The sequence below is a fragment of the Chelonia mydas genome, chromosome 14, assembly GCF_015237465.2.
Source record: "Chelonia mydas isolate rCheMyd1 chromosome 14, rCheMyd1.pri.v2, whole genome shotgun sequence".
NCBI lineage: Eukaryota > Metazoa > Chordata > Testudines > Cheloniidae > Chelonia > Chelonia mydas.
In genome coordinates, this window is record NC_051254.2 from 6,142,324 (window position 1) to 6,160,860 (window position 18,537).

Here is an 18,537-nt window from a genome sequence, read left to right on the forward strand (position 1 = left end):
CATGTTCTGCTCGTATACAATATTCATAAAAACATCAGAACAGCCATACTGGGTCAGACTAACAATCCATCTAGCCCAGTATCCTGTCTCCTGACAGCAGCCATTGCCAGATGCCTCAGAGGGAATGAACAGAACAGGGCAATTTTGAGTGATCCAGCCCCTGTCATACAGTCCCAGCTTCTGGGAGTTGGAAGTTTAGGGACATCTGGAGCAATGTAGTTGCATCCTCCATGAATATATCTACCATAATTCTTTTTTTAAATCCAGTTGTTACTTTTGGCCATATTCTCTGTCATTCGTTGTCATGGATAGTTGTGTTTTCATTATCCAATACTTCTAATTTTCTCTGAATGCTTGTGAGTTTTTGTATTAAGAGGGGTGTTAACAGGCAATTATAGTAACTAATTTTCCATTCCTGATGGATCATGCTAACAAATGTTCACAGTACAGCACAACAGCATCAAGGGAAACATATGTTTATTCCCTTGTGGAATACTCCTGAAATTCAGTTTCATGAAAATATTTAGCAGCCTGATCCACAAGCAACGTTCTGACAAACTTGACTGAATTTTAATGGTTCTTTCATTATTTTAGAAACTTCATTAACTGCACCTTGAAGTCCAGCAGTGATAGAAGGGGCTTAAGAAAGGAAGACAGAGGAGTTAAAACAATATATGCTTTCCCACTGAATACCTGATTATAAATTGCATTGATTAGCTGCTAACTGGCATTGCAGGTGACCTATGTGGTGCCAGGTTTAGGACCGAATAAGAAATAAATAACTCAGATCAGAAACTTTCCCTAGAATGATATTATAAAACTCCTCCTTTTGTTGACTGGGAAGCACAGATGGCCTGTGCCATAAAACTGTGATCCAGATTTCAAACTCCCAATAATTAGAGTACAATGCACTCCTTTTATAAGAATCCTGGATAATTTGATTCTTCTTAGCAGTTGATTCTTACAAGCAGAATTGCAAAGAATGGATTAAATCAACCATTATGTTTTAAACAACTGGCTTTTTTTATTCAATTGAGAAACATCTCATTTACTGTAACTAAATTCTTTAGACTTTAAACATATTCAGCGTGGAACAAAACCAACATTCTACCAATCATACCAACATTCTAACTGAGCAGCATATTATTATTTATTTATTTATTACCCAATCATTTAGCTGGTGCTTTTTTTCAAGGCATTATTAATGCTATGCATGTTACAGCTTTACACAAAGTGTAAGTTACCGGAGCTATCTACCTCTTAATGTAAAGATCCAAAGATGTAAATTTTTAAAAATCTCTCAAGCTGCAACAAATGTAACATATGAAAGTGCATTACACTGACTTTTATAGCTTAAACTTCAACGTAAAACAACAAAACAGACCGTTTAACAGTAGTGGCTCACATTAACGTTTATTTCAGAGTATCACCATATCTTCCTTTTCAAAGTGATGTAGGAGTTTATAATCATTGAAGCCCCTGTACAATAGACCATTAGTTTTCGTCACATCCTTCATTTGGGTCAAGGATGGGATGATTACCGTGTCATCATAAGAGTTCATCTCTGCATCGTTTTCAGGTTTCAATTCAAAATGGTCTCTGATCTCAGTCACAATGTCATCAGAAACAGGTTGCATAGTAAAAGCATTGTCATCAATGTCTATCCACTCTTCAAATTCATGTGCATTGAGTCATCTTGGTGGCTCAACATAATTGCTTCCGCCATATGTGCGATCACCAGACCTCCTTTTCTCCAGCAATTGTTGAAGCACTGATGTCAGACCAGGCATTTGCGAGCATTAAAATGGCATCTGAAAGATTGATCTTCCTGGCCATTTCCACAGAAGTAGCTTTGTTGTTCTCATCATCAGCGTGGTGAAACACCGTGAGAGCCGTTTGCTTATGAAAGTATGCCTTGGCAGTTCTGATAACTCCCTGGGCACATGGCTGAAGGATAGAAGTTGTGTTTTTTGGGAGGAATTCAGGTTGGATATTCCTCAGTGCTACACCTTTTGTCATGTGGGCTGTGCAGATGTCCATAAGTAGCAAAATCTTTCTCCTTTCACAGCCCCAACTTTTGATTCCAGTCCTTCAGCCACTCACCGAATAGATGCCCCGTCATCCAGGCAGCTGACTTCGCAGCATAGAGGACTGGAAGATATCTCACATTTTTAAAACGCTGTGGGTTTTGACTTTTCCCAATGATGAAAAGGTTCTTTTTCTTACCAGTCATGGAACAGGTGAATAGAGCAGTAATTCTTTCTGTAGACCTCTTTCCTTCTTTTTTTATTGTCTAATTTAAAAGTGAGAGTGCCATCAGGCACGGCTCGAAAGTAAATTCCACTTTCATCTGCACTCCAAATGTCGTCTTCAGCGAAGTCATGTCTCATTTCGATCCACTAGTTTTCTAATCATTCTTCACACAACCTAATGTCTGTGTCTTTGGCTTCTCTCTTAAAAACAATCTCATCTTGTTTTTGAAAACATTCAAACCAGCCAGTGCATGCCCTGAGGTTGGTAACACCCAGGGCCACCACCAATTTTTCTGCTTTCTGCGTCACCAACAGTCCACATAGGGGGGTATTTCTCTCTCTGGCATTTCTGATCCACTTTATGAACGTGGCCTCAACCATAGGGTGCCTTGTCTGGCTGCATTGTTTTTCTGTCTACTTCATTTTGTATGATGCTCTCCCTGCTTTGAGAATCGTAGACAATTAAGTTATGGAATGCCCAATTTCTGAGCAGCATCGCTTTGGCTGGTCTTGGGAGGACTATTTCAGAACTCCAGAAGATGGCGTTTTTCATCTGCAGAAAGCGTCTTTCTTTTTTCCTGCTATGTCGATCGACTCTCACATAAATGGCCCAACTTTATTTTTTTACACAGGGATTATTCTTTATACGCGCTACATGCCTAAAAACGCAAGATGTCATCAAATTCAAAACAGCTTTATTGGCTTATTACATGTCATTGCTCTTGACCGAGTATCATGTTACATGTAGTCAGTGTGTCACTAAATGATTCTTATAAGCAGAGTATTTTACTATGGTTAGTATAGAAATGATTTTGTCCCAGGGATTTTGATCACTATATGTGGTTGATGCTTATATCAATAATTTTTATAAACGGAGTGCACTGTATTAGAATCTAGGTTTTTCACTGAATCCATTATTGAGATAAGGACCAGCTGAGAAGTTCAGTTGTATATTTACATATGGATTCCACACTGTTTCTAGGAGAAGTTTGCGGGTGTTGGATCCTGGGTTTTAGTTTGGGAGACTCTCTATCCCTATCTTTATACAGTAGTTATCTCTAGATAACTCTAGATACAGTGCCATCTGTGGAGTAAGATACCTACCTGTTGTTGCATTCACAATTCAACTTAAGATTTTCTTATTAACTTTTTCCCAGCTGATCAAATTGAATGTGACCCAAAGCATCTACAAATTTACCTGGCCTAGAGAACGGAAATTCAGAGGGGAAAACACACAGCTGGCAAAACTGGCTAGATGTATAAAATCCCTGTGCTCACGTTTTCAGTGTTGTAGCTATTGATCGTAATGTTTTCTGTATAAACCACAGGTATAAAAACTGAAGTGATGGAAGATGAAACAGCTCTGGAGGCAGCATGGATTTTGAACGACGAAATTATAGGGGTTGTATTTAACGATGACTTCTCCTATTGCCTCAGATTTCCTCCCAGCAATGTGATTGCTCCAAATGAGCATTTTGGACAGATAGGTAATTAAAAATAAATAAAGATGGCCAGATCCTCAGTTGGCGTAAATTAGCGTAGCTTCATTGACGTGGATTTGGCCCTTAGTCTACATGTGAGTTTCTGACCTAGAAAGAACCACAAATGTAAGTCTGTTTTATTGTTTGTAACAAAATAATAAAATCCATCACCACCAACTTTCTTTTAAATATATAGACAGTAGAAACTTTGGGGGTTTTTTTAAATTGAGGATTTAGGCATATTTCTCCCTTTTACTTGAAATATTCCATCCCACTTGATATGTTACATCCCATTTCAGTCTTTTTCCCGTGTCTCATCACGGAAGGGTCCATGCATGACAGATCAGCCTTGTGGTCTAGATTAGTATGCATTTTACACTTTGTTAGCCCTACAGTCTATTTTACACCTCCACATACACTCCATATAAATAATGAAAATTATTAGCAAAATTTAGCAACTGATGGCTGATAAGGACTGAACTAGTGTCCTCAGTCCTGTGGTCTTTCAGGAGGCTACATAGTGAAGTGAAGAATTGATTTGCCGTGGAGACTCTGTCTTCACTTCTCACTTTGAACAGCAGTTGTTCAGGGCAGGAATGAGGCACTTTTGTGCAGCAGGGAATGGAAGTGCCTGCAGCACTGCAGACAATGCTGTACCAGGTTTTTTGGTTTCTTATTTGATTTTGGGTTCTGGGTTTTTTTGGCCAGCAGAAGATCGCAGTCAAGCAGTTTTACTGGAAACTTTAAAAAGGCTAAATCATTGGGCAGGTTGTAAACCATCTACAGAATTAAAAAATATGCCCAGATCCTTAGTATGGGGCTGATCCTGTGCCACTGAAGTAAATGGGAGCTTTGGCATTTCACATGCACTTAAGGCACTAAGGTGGGAAGCAGTGAGCAAAGAGAGACGCTGTCAGGTGTATCCACTGCAATAAGGTCCTGCTATTATTCCATGGGATGACACTGAACTAGTCCAATACACTGCTGATCCTTTGATATTTCCACTATCCTTGGGAGCTAATTGCTTGCTGCTGTTGCAGAGTTATTATTGTAATCCCATTAAATCTGAATTTCTTGACTTTTGTTGGATTAAAGTCCCAACTTTGATACTGCATTAAAATGATTGTTGCACACAATTAAGTAATGTACTTGGCCTTTCATCTTTGCAGATTCTTGTTATAACTTTTCAGAACATTACTGCGATAGTCCAAGATATTGGTACAGAGGATTTCTATCACTGCAATCAAGCATTGATGCTGCTATTATAGAAGTAAGCAGAATTCTTGCACTGAAATTATTTTCTGTTTCTTCTAACCTGACCCTTAAACATTAAGCAAAATAAATTCTTCTATGATCAGGGTTTTTTTAGTGCATGGAATTATTACAATGTAAAAAAAAGCGATGGATCATCTTGTGTCGGAAGCTTCTACCAAAGAATGACGTGTGAAATAACTCAGAGTCCTGAATGGGTTGTAGAAACTGACTGCTTTTAGTTTCATCTCGAAAACATGCACCCCTCAGAATCTCTGTGCAAAATTACGATCAGTTTTAAAAGTCACAAAATAGAAATGGTAAAACTTACAAAACGCAATGACACAAAGAACTTCCCAGAACACAAGTGAAATGCAACTCACTCGTGCCCAGCAGCATACGGCCCTAATCCAACTGGAACGTCTAACGGGTACTGACATACAGATTATAGCCGGATGATTATCTTTCAGAAGTAGCCAAGGCCACTTTATAACATTTGAATCTGGCAAGGAGGTTGCAACTGTTCTTTCCAGCATGGACTAGTGAACCTCACAACTGTAATTAATTCCTTTGCCATTTTGAGACTACATCTCTACTTGGGATTACATTTTTAAATCCACTCAGAAGCTAAACCTCATGTGGAATACATGAGTCCATTTGGTAACTGGAGTATTTGGTTGCAAGCAGGCTCAACCCATGTGCCATGATCGGGGCTGGATATCTGAGGTTTTGGGGTAGAGTTGAAAGGGTTGTTACTGACCTCTAAAACCCTAAATGGCTTCAGACCTTCCTAATTGAGAGAGTGCCTCTCTCCCTGTGCTATGCTGCTACAGTTAAGATCTGCAGAGGTACTCCCCTCGGCCCAAAGGAGGGGCTTTTGGAAGGGCATTCTCTGTGCGGGCCTCTTTACTTTGAAATGTGCCCCTCGTCCTTGGTCTACAATGACACAAATCGGTTAAACTTCAGAGCATGCTGTACGGCATGCCTTTTTAAGAAACCTGCTGAATAAGCAAATATTGTAAGGGATTGTGTGTCCGGACAGGGGATAGCTTGGTTTATTTCTGTGCTGTGTGTTATGGAGTTGCTATTTATTTTGATGATATATTGGTCTTGAAATATTTGTCAGGGGAGCCTAGAGCATTCTGAGTGGTGCCTTTTGCCATTTTAGAAAGCTATAAAACAGGATAATTGCTCCTCTTACCCACTAAAGGTCTGAGAGAATAGACAGGGGAGCCCCGGTAGCATGTTCTGAAGGCTAAAAAACAGGGGCTTTTTCAGAGTTAGGATGCTAATTTCAGAGTTAGAGTCTCACCTCTGAGAATTCTCTGCACCCAGTCCCCAACAGACCAAACGTGGGGAATGTTGGCAAGAATGCACAACCTGGTCTGCACTGTTGGAATGACAAAGAGGAGAGGGGCTCTCACTAAGGTAACCTGGCCTCAAAGGTTAAGGGGAGATTTTAAAAGATACAAGTGGCATTTAGGCACCTAACCCCCAATTGCACAGTCAAAAACCTCCCCCTAGGTTCAAATCCGTGAAGGCTCAGGAAAGAGCCAACTCTCCATGACAGTTTCCATCTACTAGGATATTTACAGGAACATCCCTGACAAGCCAGGCCTCGAGGCCTATCTCACATCTATTTCTCATGGCTTGAAGGCTTTTGGCTGCAATATGCAGTGGAAACAATTGTAATTTCTAGCATCAGCATCGATTCCAAGGTCAGAAGGGACCACTGTGATCATCAAGTCTGGCCTCCTGGGTAACACGTGATGTTTAAAGAGCAGTTGATGTTGGTTTATGCTTTGACTTCACCTAATTTCTTTTTTAAGAAATGTTTTTTTAAATGTTTTGTTCACAGATCTCTGCCCTGTTGCTATTCTATTCAAGTTCTTATTTTCTGCCCGTCTCCATTATGGGTCCTAGCATCGGATTTTGTTATGTGCAACATTATAAACTCAGAAAGGGAGGTTGTCAGCTGAGAAATTTAGTGTTGTCAGTGTTAGTATTAAGACTAGCAATTTTAATATGTAATTGTCTTTTATTGGGGAAGTGCCTAGAGGCCCCATTGTGCTAGGCACTGTACACATATGTAATAAAAAGACAGTCCCTGCTCCAAAGAGCTTACAATCTAGGCATATGAAAATACAATCCTTGCTCCCAAATGAATGAAAACCAGCCGGGGGGAAGAGGAGAGGAGACCAAGACAACACTGAAATGATTGTTTAGTATAATAAGCCGCATTCTCAGCACGTCAGTTCCCCTGCTATTGAGTGTTTTGCGGTAGCAGTGAGCTTTAAGGAGAGACTTGAAGGAGGAGAGCATTGTGGCTTTGCAGATTTATCATGGAGCTCCTCCTAAAAATGAGGGGCAGCGTGGAAGACAGAGTGAAGGTGCTTGAGAGAGAACTGAGCTCGCGAATCATGAAGGCTGTCGCTGCTGCGAGAGCGGGGGCACGTGGTCCTGGCTTGATGTAACATACGAGAGGTGATAGGTTGAGCAGGGGTGGGCCTTAAAAGACTGGATACGTGGTGTTTGATGGAAAGATGAGAGAGGCCCAGAGTAGGGAGGCAGAGAAGTGGTGATGAAATTAAAGCAACAGGCTAGGAAGACAATCTCAGTGTCAGTATTTTGAATGGACCTGAAGGGGGAAGTCTGCATTTCTCAAGGCCAGAAAAGAGAAGGTAGCTGTCGTCGGAAATACATGATCAGTTTACAACACCATTCACAATATTAAGTGACGTGTTATAACCTTGCACTATGACCATATTTCATTACATAAAACTAAATTAAATGCTCACTTGAATTTTTTAGATGACGACAAATCATTCTGTCTGGGAAGAAATGAAATCGATTAGTGGTGTCCGTATGGGATCATCATCTTTCAAACCATCAGTTACCCTGGAACACAGTTTTATCATTTTTGCTGTTGCAATGTGTTTCTCTCCATTTATGCACTTTCTGTCAATCAGTCTTACAAGAGAAAAAAGGAAGCTCAAGGAGTTGATGAAGACTATGGGGTTACAGGATGCAGCCTTCTGGTGAGTAACACAAGTAGCTGAAGTGCATAGGTTTACTGTCTTAAGTTAATAGTTGCCAGAATACATATATTCTTCAGTATTTGTAAAATGAATTGACAGTTTCAGTCCAGCTTCTCATGGGCAGGAGGGACTCTCAGAAAGAAAACAGCCAACCTCAATTAGATTGGCATCCTTATGGATAGCCTAAGCGGAGAGGCCAAGGACTGAGTGGACATTACCTCGTTACCATTAGAGGTTGTCCCTTCAGAATGTGATCGAGGTGCATTGTTTGGGGCAGCGTGTGGAATCTTGCTCTTCTACTGCCAGTATTTTTTGAAGGGGATGGAGGCCTTCTTCTGTTTTCTAGGATGATATCCTAACAGTAACTCCACTGGAAAACTTTACAAAAAAACGTAACTCTTAGGACTTGCGAACCTCCATTTAATGAGCTGGTGCCCTTTAAAAAGTTACCCAATTTTATTAGATTTGGTGTGCCTAATACGTTTTTACTTAACATCAATAGGGAATATAACGATGGTAAAGGGGATAAAAGTAGAAGAAAAAGGTATAAACACTAGGAAGCTAAGCAGAGGTTAGACAGAGCTGATGATATCATTGATTTTTGCAACCTGAAAGAGAGTTGTTGTCATATGAGACCTGTAATAAGACAACAGGTGTGGAAGCCAACTATGAATCTAGAATGTTTGCTTTTCTTAAAAACCCTGGGATCCAACTAGAACTATGTATAGATCTCCCCTTCTCACAGGGCTAAGGGCTTGGACACTTCCAGGGTAACTTTCCCTCCTTGTCTTTAGACTCTGTGCATACAGAGTGGTTGGTTGGAGGTTATGAGCATCATCTCTCACTAGACTTATGGAAATGAGGGCAAAAATGTAATACAGCCACAGACTGTAGTGTTTTCCCCTTCTCATACCTCTACCAAGTCCCCGCCAGGTATAGGAGTCCTGGCAGCATAGTCATAGCTGGCCTAGAGACCCATAGCTGACACAGATGGATGAGGCTTCCAAGCAGATGGCATTGCAAATCATTGGTCCCCTGATATCTGTGATGTTTGGGGACAGCCGGTTCTCTGTGGAGGATGGGGGGTGATGGTGAATGAGACAAACGGTACCTCCATTGATGGAAAGATTAAGGAGTACAATCTATGTGAGACCTGACAGAACTCTCCTTCCCATTCAACCTTCTTGCTCATTTCCCATGGGAGGGACAGATGGGTTCCCAAGTTCATTGTCTGGCAATCTCCTTTGTATAATGCCTTAATTGACAACTGTATGTGAAATGTTGCTGTGGCTTTTCCAGGGATATACTAAGTATTTGAACTAAAAATGGGATTTACCATATGGCTGAAATCATGACAGCAATCATCAATTATCCAGAAAGATAACAATATATTTTCATTTTTAGGTTATCCTGGAGTTTGCTGTATACTGTTTGTGTTTTGATTATGGCAAATCTGCTGACAGCTGTCACAGTTAATGAATATTTCTACACAAGCAGCTTCTTTCCAATATTACTTCTGTTTTTCTTTTATGGCATAGCATCTGTAAGTTGGGATTTTAAAATGAAACTTCTCCATTTTCTAAAGTTAAAATTTCTATGAGTCACATTGCTACTAGTTGTAGGGCAGATTGGAGAGTGGCCCAACACTGTAGCTTTTGTGTAGTCACCCTAATTGAAGAAGCGAATTCTCTAAATCTCATGTAATCTCATAATTGGACATTATTTGAATTACCACCCGAAGAATTTACAGACACCAGACTCTGTGGGCTATGGACAAAAGTGAATTCTAATCTCAAATCCATCCACAAAGACTGATTTTCTTTACAGAACTTTGAGAGACGGAACACACAATGTCTGTGCCCATGGAATCCTTTAGTGGCCGGTAAATAATGAAATGATTTCTGTGCTGCATGCTGCTTTAATTTTATGAAATAAAACTGCCCAAATATAACTTTTTGAACTCCCCCCCCCCTTCCCCACTTTCATAGATAGAATATGAGAGAGTGATTCCACTCGGCTCTTAAACTGCAGTAGTCATGATGTTGATCAAGATTTCCCACATGAACATGATTCGTTGGGGGAAGAGCCAACATGGCTACTATAAAGGGAAATCATGCCTCACTAATCTACTAGAATTCTTTGAGGGGGTCAACAAACATGTAGACAAGGGCATTCCTGTGGATATAATGTACTTGGACTTTTCAAAACTTTTGACCAGGTTCCTCACCAGAGGCTTTTAAGCAAAGTAATCAGTCATGGGATAAGAGGGAAGGTCTTCTTCTCATGAATCAGTAACTGGTTAAAAGGCAGGGGAAAAAAAGGTAGAAATACATAGTCAGTTTTCAGAATGGAGAGAGGTGAATAATGTGCTGGGACTAGTGATGTTCAATATATTCATAAATGATCTGGAAAAAGGAGTAAACAGCAAAGTGGCAAAGTATGCCGATGATACAATCTGCTTTGGACTTAACCATCCTGAGTAATTTTGTAAGGAGTTACAAAGGGACCTCTCAAAACTGGGTGACTGGGCAACAAAATGGCAGATGAAATTCAGTGTTGACAAATGCAAAGCAATGCACATCGGAAAATATAATCCCAACGTCACAGACAAAATGATGGGTCTAAATAGGCTTTTAGATGATGAAGGGAGGATACGGTAGAGGTCTATAAAATCGTGAATGGTGTGGAGAAAGTGAGTAAGAAAGGGTTATTTACTCCTTCACATAACACAAGAACTAGGGTCATCAAATGAAATTAATAGGCAACAGGTTTAAAACACACATAAGGAAGTACTTCTTCACACAAGACATAGTCACCCTGTGGCACTTGTTGCCAAGGGATGTTGTGAAGTCCAAAATTATCACTGGGTTCAAAAAAGAATTAGATAACATAGGAATAGCCATACTGGGTCAGACCAATGGTCCATCTAAACCCATATCCTGTCTTCTGACAGGGACCAATGCCAGGTGCTTCAGAGAGAGATAAGTTCATGGAGGAGAGGTCCATCAATGGCAATTAGCAAAGAAAGTCAGGGAGGAAACCCCATTCTCTGATGTCCCTAACCCTAACCCCTCAGGGGTCTGAATATGAATTAGTTTCAGTCTGAAGTGTTTACAGCCAGTCAAGTCATGAACTTCTGAGGATAGGCAGCATCTTAAGGTGCACAGGTGCAGCTCCCGCTGACTTTAGTCTCTCCTGTTTGTCTCCTAAAGGCCAACTCCTATCTCAATGCCTCTCTCTAGCAGTCTGACACAACATGTAGGATGCATTTTAAACCTCTGATGGAAATGTGTTCCACTAACTAGAAGCTTCCTTATCTGCAGATCCATTTCTGTTTCATGCTCAGTTCCCTCTTAAAGAAGCCTAAAGTCACCAGCTCTGTTGGATTCCTCCTCACCTTTTTCTCTGCATGTCTGAGCTTTATTACATTGGTGAAAAAACTTCCTGCACCCTTGGAATGGGCTTTGGGTCTATTCTGCCCCTTTGCCTTTATTACTGGAATCTCAAAGGTATGGTGAATTATTTGGAACACGTATGCAGTAAAGCTGTAACTGGGAGCTAATTGGCTGTAGGGGTGCCTGAAATTTGCCAGGCTAGGTTACTGTTCATTGTGTATTATGGTAGCATTTAAAGGTGCCATTGTTCTAGGTACTGTACAAACACTGCCCCAAAAAGTTTGCTGCTCGCTAGTTTTCAAGTGTCCAGCAAGTGCAGTTTTCAAGCACGCCTACACATTGGTTAAAAACTGTCCGTTTGCTACAGTTTCCCCTATGAAGAAAGCAATCATGATACGTGAATATAATTTGTTTGTACTGGATTATATTAGAAGAGTCTGACAGATGCCCCAAAATGGCGGCATGAGGTTGCACTTTGCTGGTGTGAATCTGTTTCTGGAGCACTTTTTAACCTTTCGAATGAAAACGTACACGCTCCCTATTGTTAGTAGAAATGTATTTCTGGCGAGGAAAAGAAACTAAAAGGAGTGTGGGGTAATGTAGTGCTGGACTTCCCAAAGCGTCTCTGGATAACTGTGTTGCATAAATTTCATCAAAATTCTGACCGTACGTACCTGGTTTTTCAGCTGAAGATTCTTAGTCTTTGTTTTTTTTCTTTCAGATTTTGCATTTAGAAAAATATGGAATGGGTTTCTATTTTTCTAACATTATGGAGGAATCCTATGCTGTATTTACAGCCTATGTCCTGCTGATTTTTGACAGTGTTTTATATATACTATTGACTATCTATTTTGATAAAGTTTTGCCTGGTAAGTATATTTATAATTAAAATACTGTATATGGTTTTTTATACATAAACTTACGCCTATAATTTTCTCTCTTTCCCCAGGCCCCCAGCCCCCACTTATTTCAAAGCAGTATAAGTGATGATAGAATAACGCTGAACAAAGGAAAATGTAGAATTAGAGTTTACCGTCCCACATTGGGTGGATCAGCTAATGTCTCTTTCATCTATAACTGGTGTTAAACAATATTTCCAGACAACAGACTATAGATTGGGTGTGGATTCCTAAATAAGCCCAACCAAGAATCAGCTTTCATATCACACTTTAGGTCGCCTCAACCTTTAAAATATACTGTAATTAACAGAGACAAGCAATTAGCTTGTTGTTCAGATTTGGCTGATGTTCACAGCTGGGAATACTAACAGTCATATCAAATTTGGACCCTTGAATATGAAAATATCGTCCAAAGCTGAATGTCCCACTGCTCCAGTACTTGCTCTCTGGCATCATAAACTGTACATACCAAAGTTAAGGCAATCCAGAGCCCCTGCAACACGATCCTGCTTGCCACTTCCAGCGTCAGCAGCATTCCCCACCCCTTCCTGTCTCCCAGCAACAGAACCCCCTTTTCCCCCAGGGGTAGTAGCAAGTAAGGGCATATACAAAACTTATCCCAGCAGCCAGGGTGTTTCTACTTGCATGCGGCCCACTGCCCTCTTTCCTCCTGCCACATAGTGTGAGAGCCCTCAAACCAGTGGGTCCTGGAGCAAACACCCTTTTGGAATGGGTCAAACCCCTCACACCTATAGACTCAGGTGGATGTTTCTGCATTTGGTTTCCTTCAGGTCACATTCTCAGCATTTCCTTTGCAATGACAAGGGCTCAGAACAGATGTTTTTAAATGGTATCTAAGATTCAGAGGTCATTAAATGATTCCAGGAGCCAGGGCCCTAAGCACAGACCTGTGACTATGGCAGACAAAGCTAGGGAAGCTAAAGAAATACCAGTGACATGCTCCTACCTTTTAAGCCATTGCCATCAGCCTGATAAACTGGCCAAAATTATTCAGCCTTTTTTCGGAAATGTGATTTCCCCCTTCCCCTTCCGTTTTGAGTGTGTAGGGTTTTATTTTCTTCCCATGATAGCTCAAATCCTGAACCCAGCACCTGGCTCTAACAGTTAGGACAGGTGCTTGAGAGATTAACCATGGGCCCGATCCTCTGGCTGAAGCTGCAGGACAGAGGCTACTTTAGCCTAATGATTAAAGTAGCCTCAGTAAAGGCTTTGTATGAACCGCCTGTGCTGAGGGAGGGGGGGAAACATCTGCAGAGCAGTGGATTCCCTCCTGTCTCTTATGTGCTGTTATGTCCAGAATGGATTCTGTAATACATGGGCGTGTGAACCCAACCACACCTAGCCCTCCTATTTTGCTGTAGAGCTATACCAGTTCTTCTAACAATTGGTCTTTTTGTGGCCATAGAGGGGTGGATTTGCCCAGTGCTGAAATCAATAAAGAGTCAGATGTTTAAAGGTAGTTGGGTGCCTCAAGATGCCGATAGGTGTCTAATGGGATTTTTAAAGGATCTAAGGGCCTAGGCACATTTGAAAATCCTGCAAGGTGCCCATCTACATTGTTAGGCACATAAATACCTTTAAAATTTTTGATCCTAAAACTATTTATTGCCATGAATTATCTTTTAGTCTGCTATGCCTTGATAAACTAAAGATTCATAGTCTTTGTTTCCAATAGACAAATACGGTATGAAATATCCCCCTTTGTTCTGCCTGAAGCCATCATACTGGTGCCAAAACAGGAGAGGTTATGGTGGTAAGAGACCTGAAACTGAACAAAGTCATGAACGTATCTTCAATGACAGCGTGGAGCCAGTGCCTCCAGAATTTGAGGGGAAGGAAGCCATCAGGTACGACACTACTGCATGTAAGAAGAAACCTATAGATTACATATTGTATCAGAGGATTAGCAGAGCTCACCTGCAGCTGTTGCTATCCCTGCTCCAGGGATGAATTTAGCTTTACTTCAGCCTACTCAGCTTTCCCCTCCGTGGGATTTTTGCGAGAATATGTTCTTTCACAAAGTAAGAGTACAGCGTTAGGTCAAACACTGTTACAATGCAGATGAGATTAGGAACCAAATCAGGCCAGTCATACATGAACTGAGCCAAATTGTAAATTGGTTTTGTGATGCTAATTTTGTCCAAAAATAACTATGGCAGGGGGAACCCAAACTCCTTGTACCTGCAACCTACTTCAGGTTTGATCCCCAAAGCCTTCAAAGGTAAAAGGACAATCTGATGTAACGTTACACATTTATACGTGAAGGGGCTGATCTTCCACTCTCTGTAGACATTGATACTTGTGAAAGAGGATTGTGAAAGGCTACCAGATGAGGTATACACTACCTTGCACAGGTATAAATTACTAGGGAGGCAGTGTGATCTAGTGGAGAGAGCACTGGACTCGGAGTCCAGAGACCTGAGTTCTATTCTGAGCTCTGCTGTTTGTTGACTGACCTTGGTGAAGTCCCTATGCCTCCCTGTGCCTCAGTTTCCCCATCTGTAAAATGGGGATAATGTTACTGACCTCCTTTGTAAACCACTTTGAGATCTACTGAAGCAAAGCATTATATATGAGCAAGGTGGTATTATTTATTACGGAGCAAGGCAGTATTTACTCAATAATTGGAATCCAGCGCTAATGATAACTTGCTTCCCTTCCTTTAGACTCAACAATATTAAAAAAACATATAAAACAAAGAACAAGAAAATAGAAGCTTTGAGAGGTATGAAAAGTTTTTTAAACCTTTTTGTTTGGATTTTAACCAAAAATGAACCCAATCGATTCTGAAATTTTAGGGCTGCTCTTTTCTTATTGTGAGACGATACAGTAATTCTGCTTATCCCTACTTTAAACAGCTTATTAAAATGTTAATCTAGGGACATTGCAAATGTTTTCTTTGCAACATTTAATCCCTATTAAATAAGAAGAAAACATAGTAGCTGTAAAAAATGTTGAAATCAAAAGGTGGAAGAAGTAAAGAAGCAAAATTTGTATCTGCCATGACTGCTTGAAAGCCTATTCCAAAATCTAATTCATGCAGCTGATGGTTACCCTGTGACTGTATTTCTATCTTTACTAAGAATAAAAAGGAGTGAGCAGAGTAAACCAATTTAAGATATTGCACCCTCTCTACTAATATAATGAAAAACTTTTTGCAAGTTTGAACCTGGTTACTGGAGATGCAACCCACATTATGGGTTCTGAATTTCTGGCTTTGCTTATCTCATCTTAGATAGAAATCTTATTTCTTTAATTGTCATGTTTGGCACCTGGACACCATACTTTGGTGATGGGCACATAGAAAGAGACAGGAAGGACTTAGTTTACTTCACAAACTTTAATCCTAACATAATACTATTTTTATACTAGGTTTGTTCTTAAATATTTATGAAGGCCAGATCACTGCGTTACTTGGTCATAGTGGAGCTGGAAAAACTACACTACTAAACATCCTGAGTGGACTTTCCCAGCCATCAGATGGTACGATGAAACACTTCTAAACTGAAAGGAAGAATGTGCTTGATTTCAAATGTGCTTGGGTGAAACAACAAAGGACTCATCAATCTTTCTTTGTTCATGTGTATAGGTTCTGCAACTATATACAAGTACAAACTATCAGAAATAGAGGATCTGGAAGAAATTAGAGCATTATTTGGGGTTTGCCCACAATTCAACGTTCAGTTTGAAGTTTTAACAGTGAAAGAAAATCTGCGAGTTTTTGCTGAAATCAAAGGGATTCGGTCCATTGAGGTAGAGTATGAGGTAAGTCAGGGGTTCTCAAACTTAATTGTACTGCGACCCTTTTCTGACAACAAAAATTACCACACGATCCCGGGGGGGGGACCGAAGCCTGAGCCCATCCAAGCCCTTGGCGACCCAGCCTTGGCGACCCCCTTAAAACAATCCACTTTGAGGTCCCGACCCACAGTTTGAAAGCTGCTGAGGTAAGTATATGTTCACTTGGGAAGAACTTCTACTTGATAGCATCATGTCATTTTCTCATGCAAATTGTGTGGTATAAAATTTGTCTAAGACTAAGACCCGAAGTGTCAGTGGAGGTTCAGCTGTATTTGTAAATTCAATTTACAGTGACGGAGGAGCTAGCCCATTACGTATACAAATATCACAGGTGCATGTGTCCATGATAATAGGAGTACCTGCAGAACCCCATGTAGAGGAGACAATACTCGTTTGTTTGTTTGTTTTATGTTCGCTTCTAGCGGCCCCATTCATGGACCCAGCCCCCATTGTGCTAGACGCTGTGCAAGACAGAACAGATGGCCACTGCCCAGAGAGTTTGGGGCCAGATTTTTAAAGATATTTAGGCCCGACAGATGCAAATAGGTGCTTGGGTGCTTTTGAAAATCCCAGTAGGGCCTCTTTGCTTCTTTAGGATCCCAAGTACCTTTAAAACTCTGCAGAAAGAACAGGAGGACTTGTGGCATCTTAGAGACGAACAAATTTATTTGAGCATAAGCTTTCGTGAGCTACAGCTCACTTCATCGGTACGTCTGGTACATCTACACAGCAAAAAATGCCCATGACAGCAAGTCTCAGAGCCCGGGTCAACTGTACAAATAGCAGTGTAGACACTGAGGCTCAGGATGGAGGTGGGCTCCAAGACCCTGACACCTCGTCAGGTTTCAGCTTCCATGCTCCAGGATGAGCCCAAATGCCTACACTTGTATTTTTAGCCCTGCAGCATGAGCCCCGTGAACCCAAGTCAGTTGACCCAGGCTCTGAGGCTTTCTGCCCCAGGGTGTTTGTTGCTTTGTAGATGTAGCCTAAGAGTCTACATAACCCTTTTAGTTTTACCACACCAGGGAGGCAAGAGCACTTTCCTTGCTGTACTCCTTTATAATGCCATGATAGTAGAGATTATTTCAATACCTTCACATCGCCATTCATTTTTCAATGACAGCTGAGGTACCATTCTAATTCTGAATGGGCATGTAGCTGTGAAATAGTCAGGCTTTAAGTCTGAGAACTTGTGTTCTTGTATGACGTCTCAATCTGTGTAGTTTCTGCAGGGTGAGTAGAACTGGAGGTTTCAGGAGTGATCTAGTTGAATGTGACACCCGGACCTCAGAAGCGCAAACCTGGCTAGGCTGCTGTCAGATAAACACAGGCCTCTCCGCATGTAACGTTGGCTTATGTGGATGCTTAATAAAGATCTTACTACAATTCTTCTTGCTCTTGTTCTTGCTGCGTCACTGTTTTCTAACAAAAAGCATCCAGCACAAACTGACAGACACACATGTTGTTGTGTAACCACTGTAGTTATGTGAAACAGTTACTTACAAGTTACTTACCCAAAAGCCTAAACATACCAGTCCTTGACATTTATTTTTCTGTCATTTTCCAGGTGCAAAAAGTTTTGAAACTGATGGATATTATCAACTTTCAGGACACCCAAGCTAATAAATTAAGTGGTGGACAAAAAAGAAAGTTGTCTCTTGGGATAACCATGTTAGGAGATCCACAGGTAAGAAGGAGCGGTCATATGCACAACTGGTGTTTGTATCGTATATGCATTTAAACACACAGTCTCTGATCCCACAAAGACTTACGCACGTACTTATTTCTATACCCTGTGAGGATCCTAGCTCCTATTGACTTCAAGAAGACTCCCCATAGTGCATAGTTAGATACAAGAGTAAGTCTTTGCGGGATAGAGGCCAGACAAAGTACATTTTCATGCCATTAATTTATAAACATAATCTCAAACAATATGATCTGTTCAAGGAACAAGATTGGAAAATACCTAAATGATTCCAGAATAATGTCTGAAATTCACTTAACAAACGAAAGATAGATTGAGACTACATCAATACCATGTTTAGCGCAAACAAAAAGGGTAATAAACAAACAAACTAGGAAAACCAGTAAAAATACAGACATAGGGCTTGTGTCCATAGACACATCCCGGAAAGTTAAACTGAATTAACTAACGGTCTGGATTTAAAGTGGATTAGTTAAACCATATTAAATCTCTGTGTGGACATTGTCATTCAAAATTAAAGTGGCCTTAATTCAGTTTAGTTTAATTCACTTCCAAAGTTAATTAAAGCCACTTTAATTCTGAATAACAATGACCACACAGGGATTTAGTGTGGTTTAACCAATCCACTTCAAATTCATACCTTGAGTTAATTCAAATTAACTTTCCTGGATGTCCCCATGGAGAAAAGCTTGTA

The 18,537-nt window shown here is 40.6% G+C and overlaps 1 protein-coding gene and 1 long non-coding RNA gene across 5 annotated transcripts in view; one reads left to right on the forward strand and one right to left on the reverse strand.

Annotated features, from left to right (window-relative positions):
• Positions 1 to 18,537, forward strand: part of LOC102930325 (ATP-binding cassette sub-family A member 9) — a 60,027-nt gene that overhangs the window by 9,042 nt on the left and 32,448 nt on the right. For 3 of the 4 annotated variants that reach the window (XR_006285632.1, XR_006285631.1, XM_037914514.2), the window contains exons 4-14: positions 3,581 to 3,739; positions 4,903 to 5,003; positions 7,796 to 8,022; positions 9,427 to 9,565; positions 11,346 to 11,531; positions 12,139 to 12,286; positions 14,013 to 14,184; positions 15,004 to 15,062; positions 15,710 to 15,820; positions 15,927 to 16,102; positions 17,706 to 17,825. Coding sequence is in view for 2 of the 4 variants with exons in the window: in XM_037914514.2 (XP_037770442.1) it covers positions 3,581 to 3,739; positions 4,903 to 5,003; positions 7,796 to 8,022; positions 9,427 to 9,565; positions 11,346 to 11,531; positions 12,139 to 12,286; positions 14,013 to 14,184; positions 15,004 to 15,062; positions 15,710 to 15,820; positions 15,927 to 16,102; positions 17,706 to 17,825 (1,598 nt within the window). In the remaining 2 variants the exon portion in view is untranslated. Of the gene's footprint in view, positions 1 to 3,580; positions 3,740 to 4,902; positions 5,004 to 7,795; positions 8,023 to 9,426; positions 9,566 to 9,635; positions 9,905 to 11,345; positions 11,532 to 12,138; positions 12,287 to 14,012; positions 14,185 to 15,003; positions 15,063 to 15,709; positions 15,821 to 15,926; positions 16,103 to 17,705; positions 17,826 to 18,537 lie in introns of those variants that run through there. The other variant, XM_043527616.1, reaches the window with a different exon arrangement.
• LOC122462813 lies at positions 74 to 18,272 on the reverse strand. The gene is made up of 3 exons (XR_006285633.1): positions 18,240 to 18,272; positions 17,073 to 17,079; positions 74 to 205 (listed from the first exon to the last, which is right to left on the reverse strand). It is a non-coding gene; the product is annotated as an uncharacterized LOC122462813 (long non-coding RNA).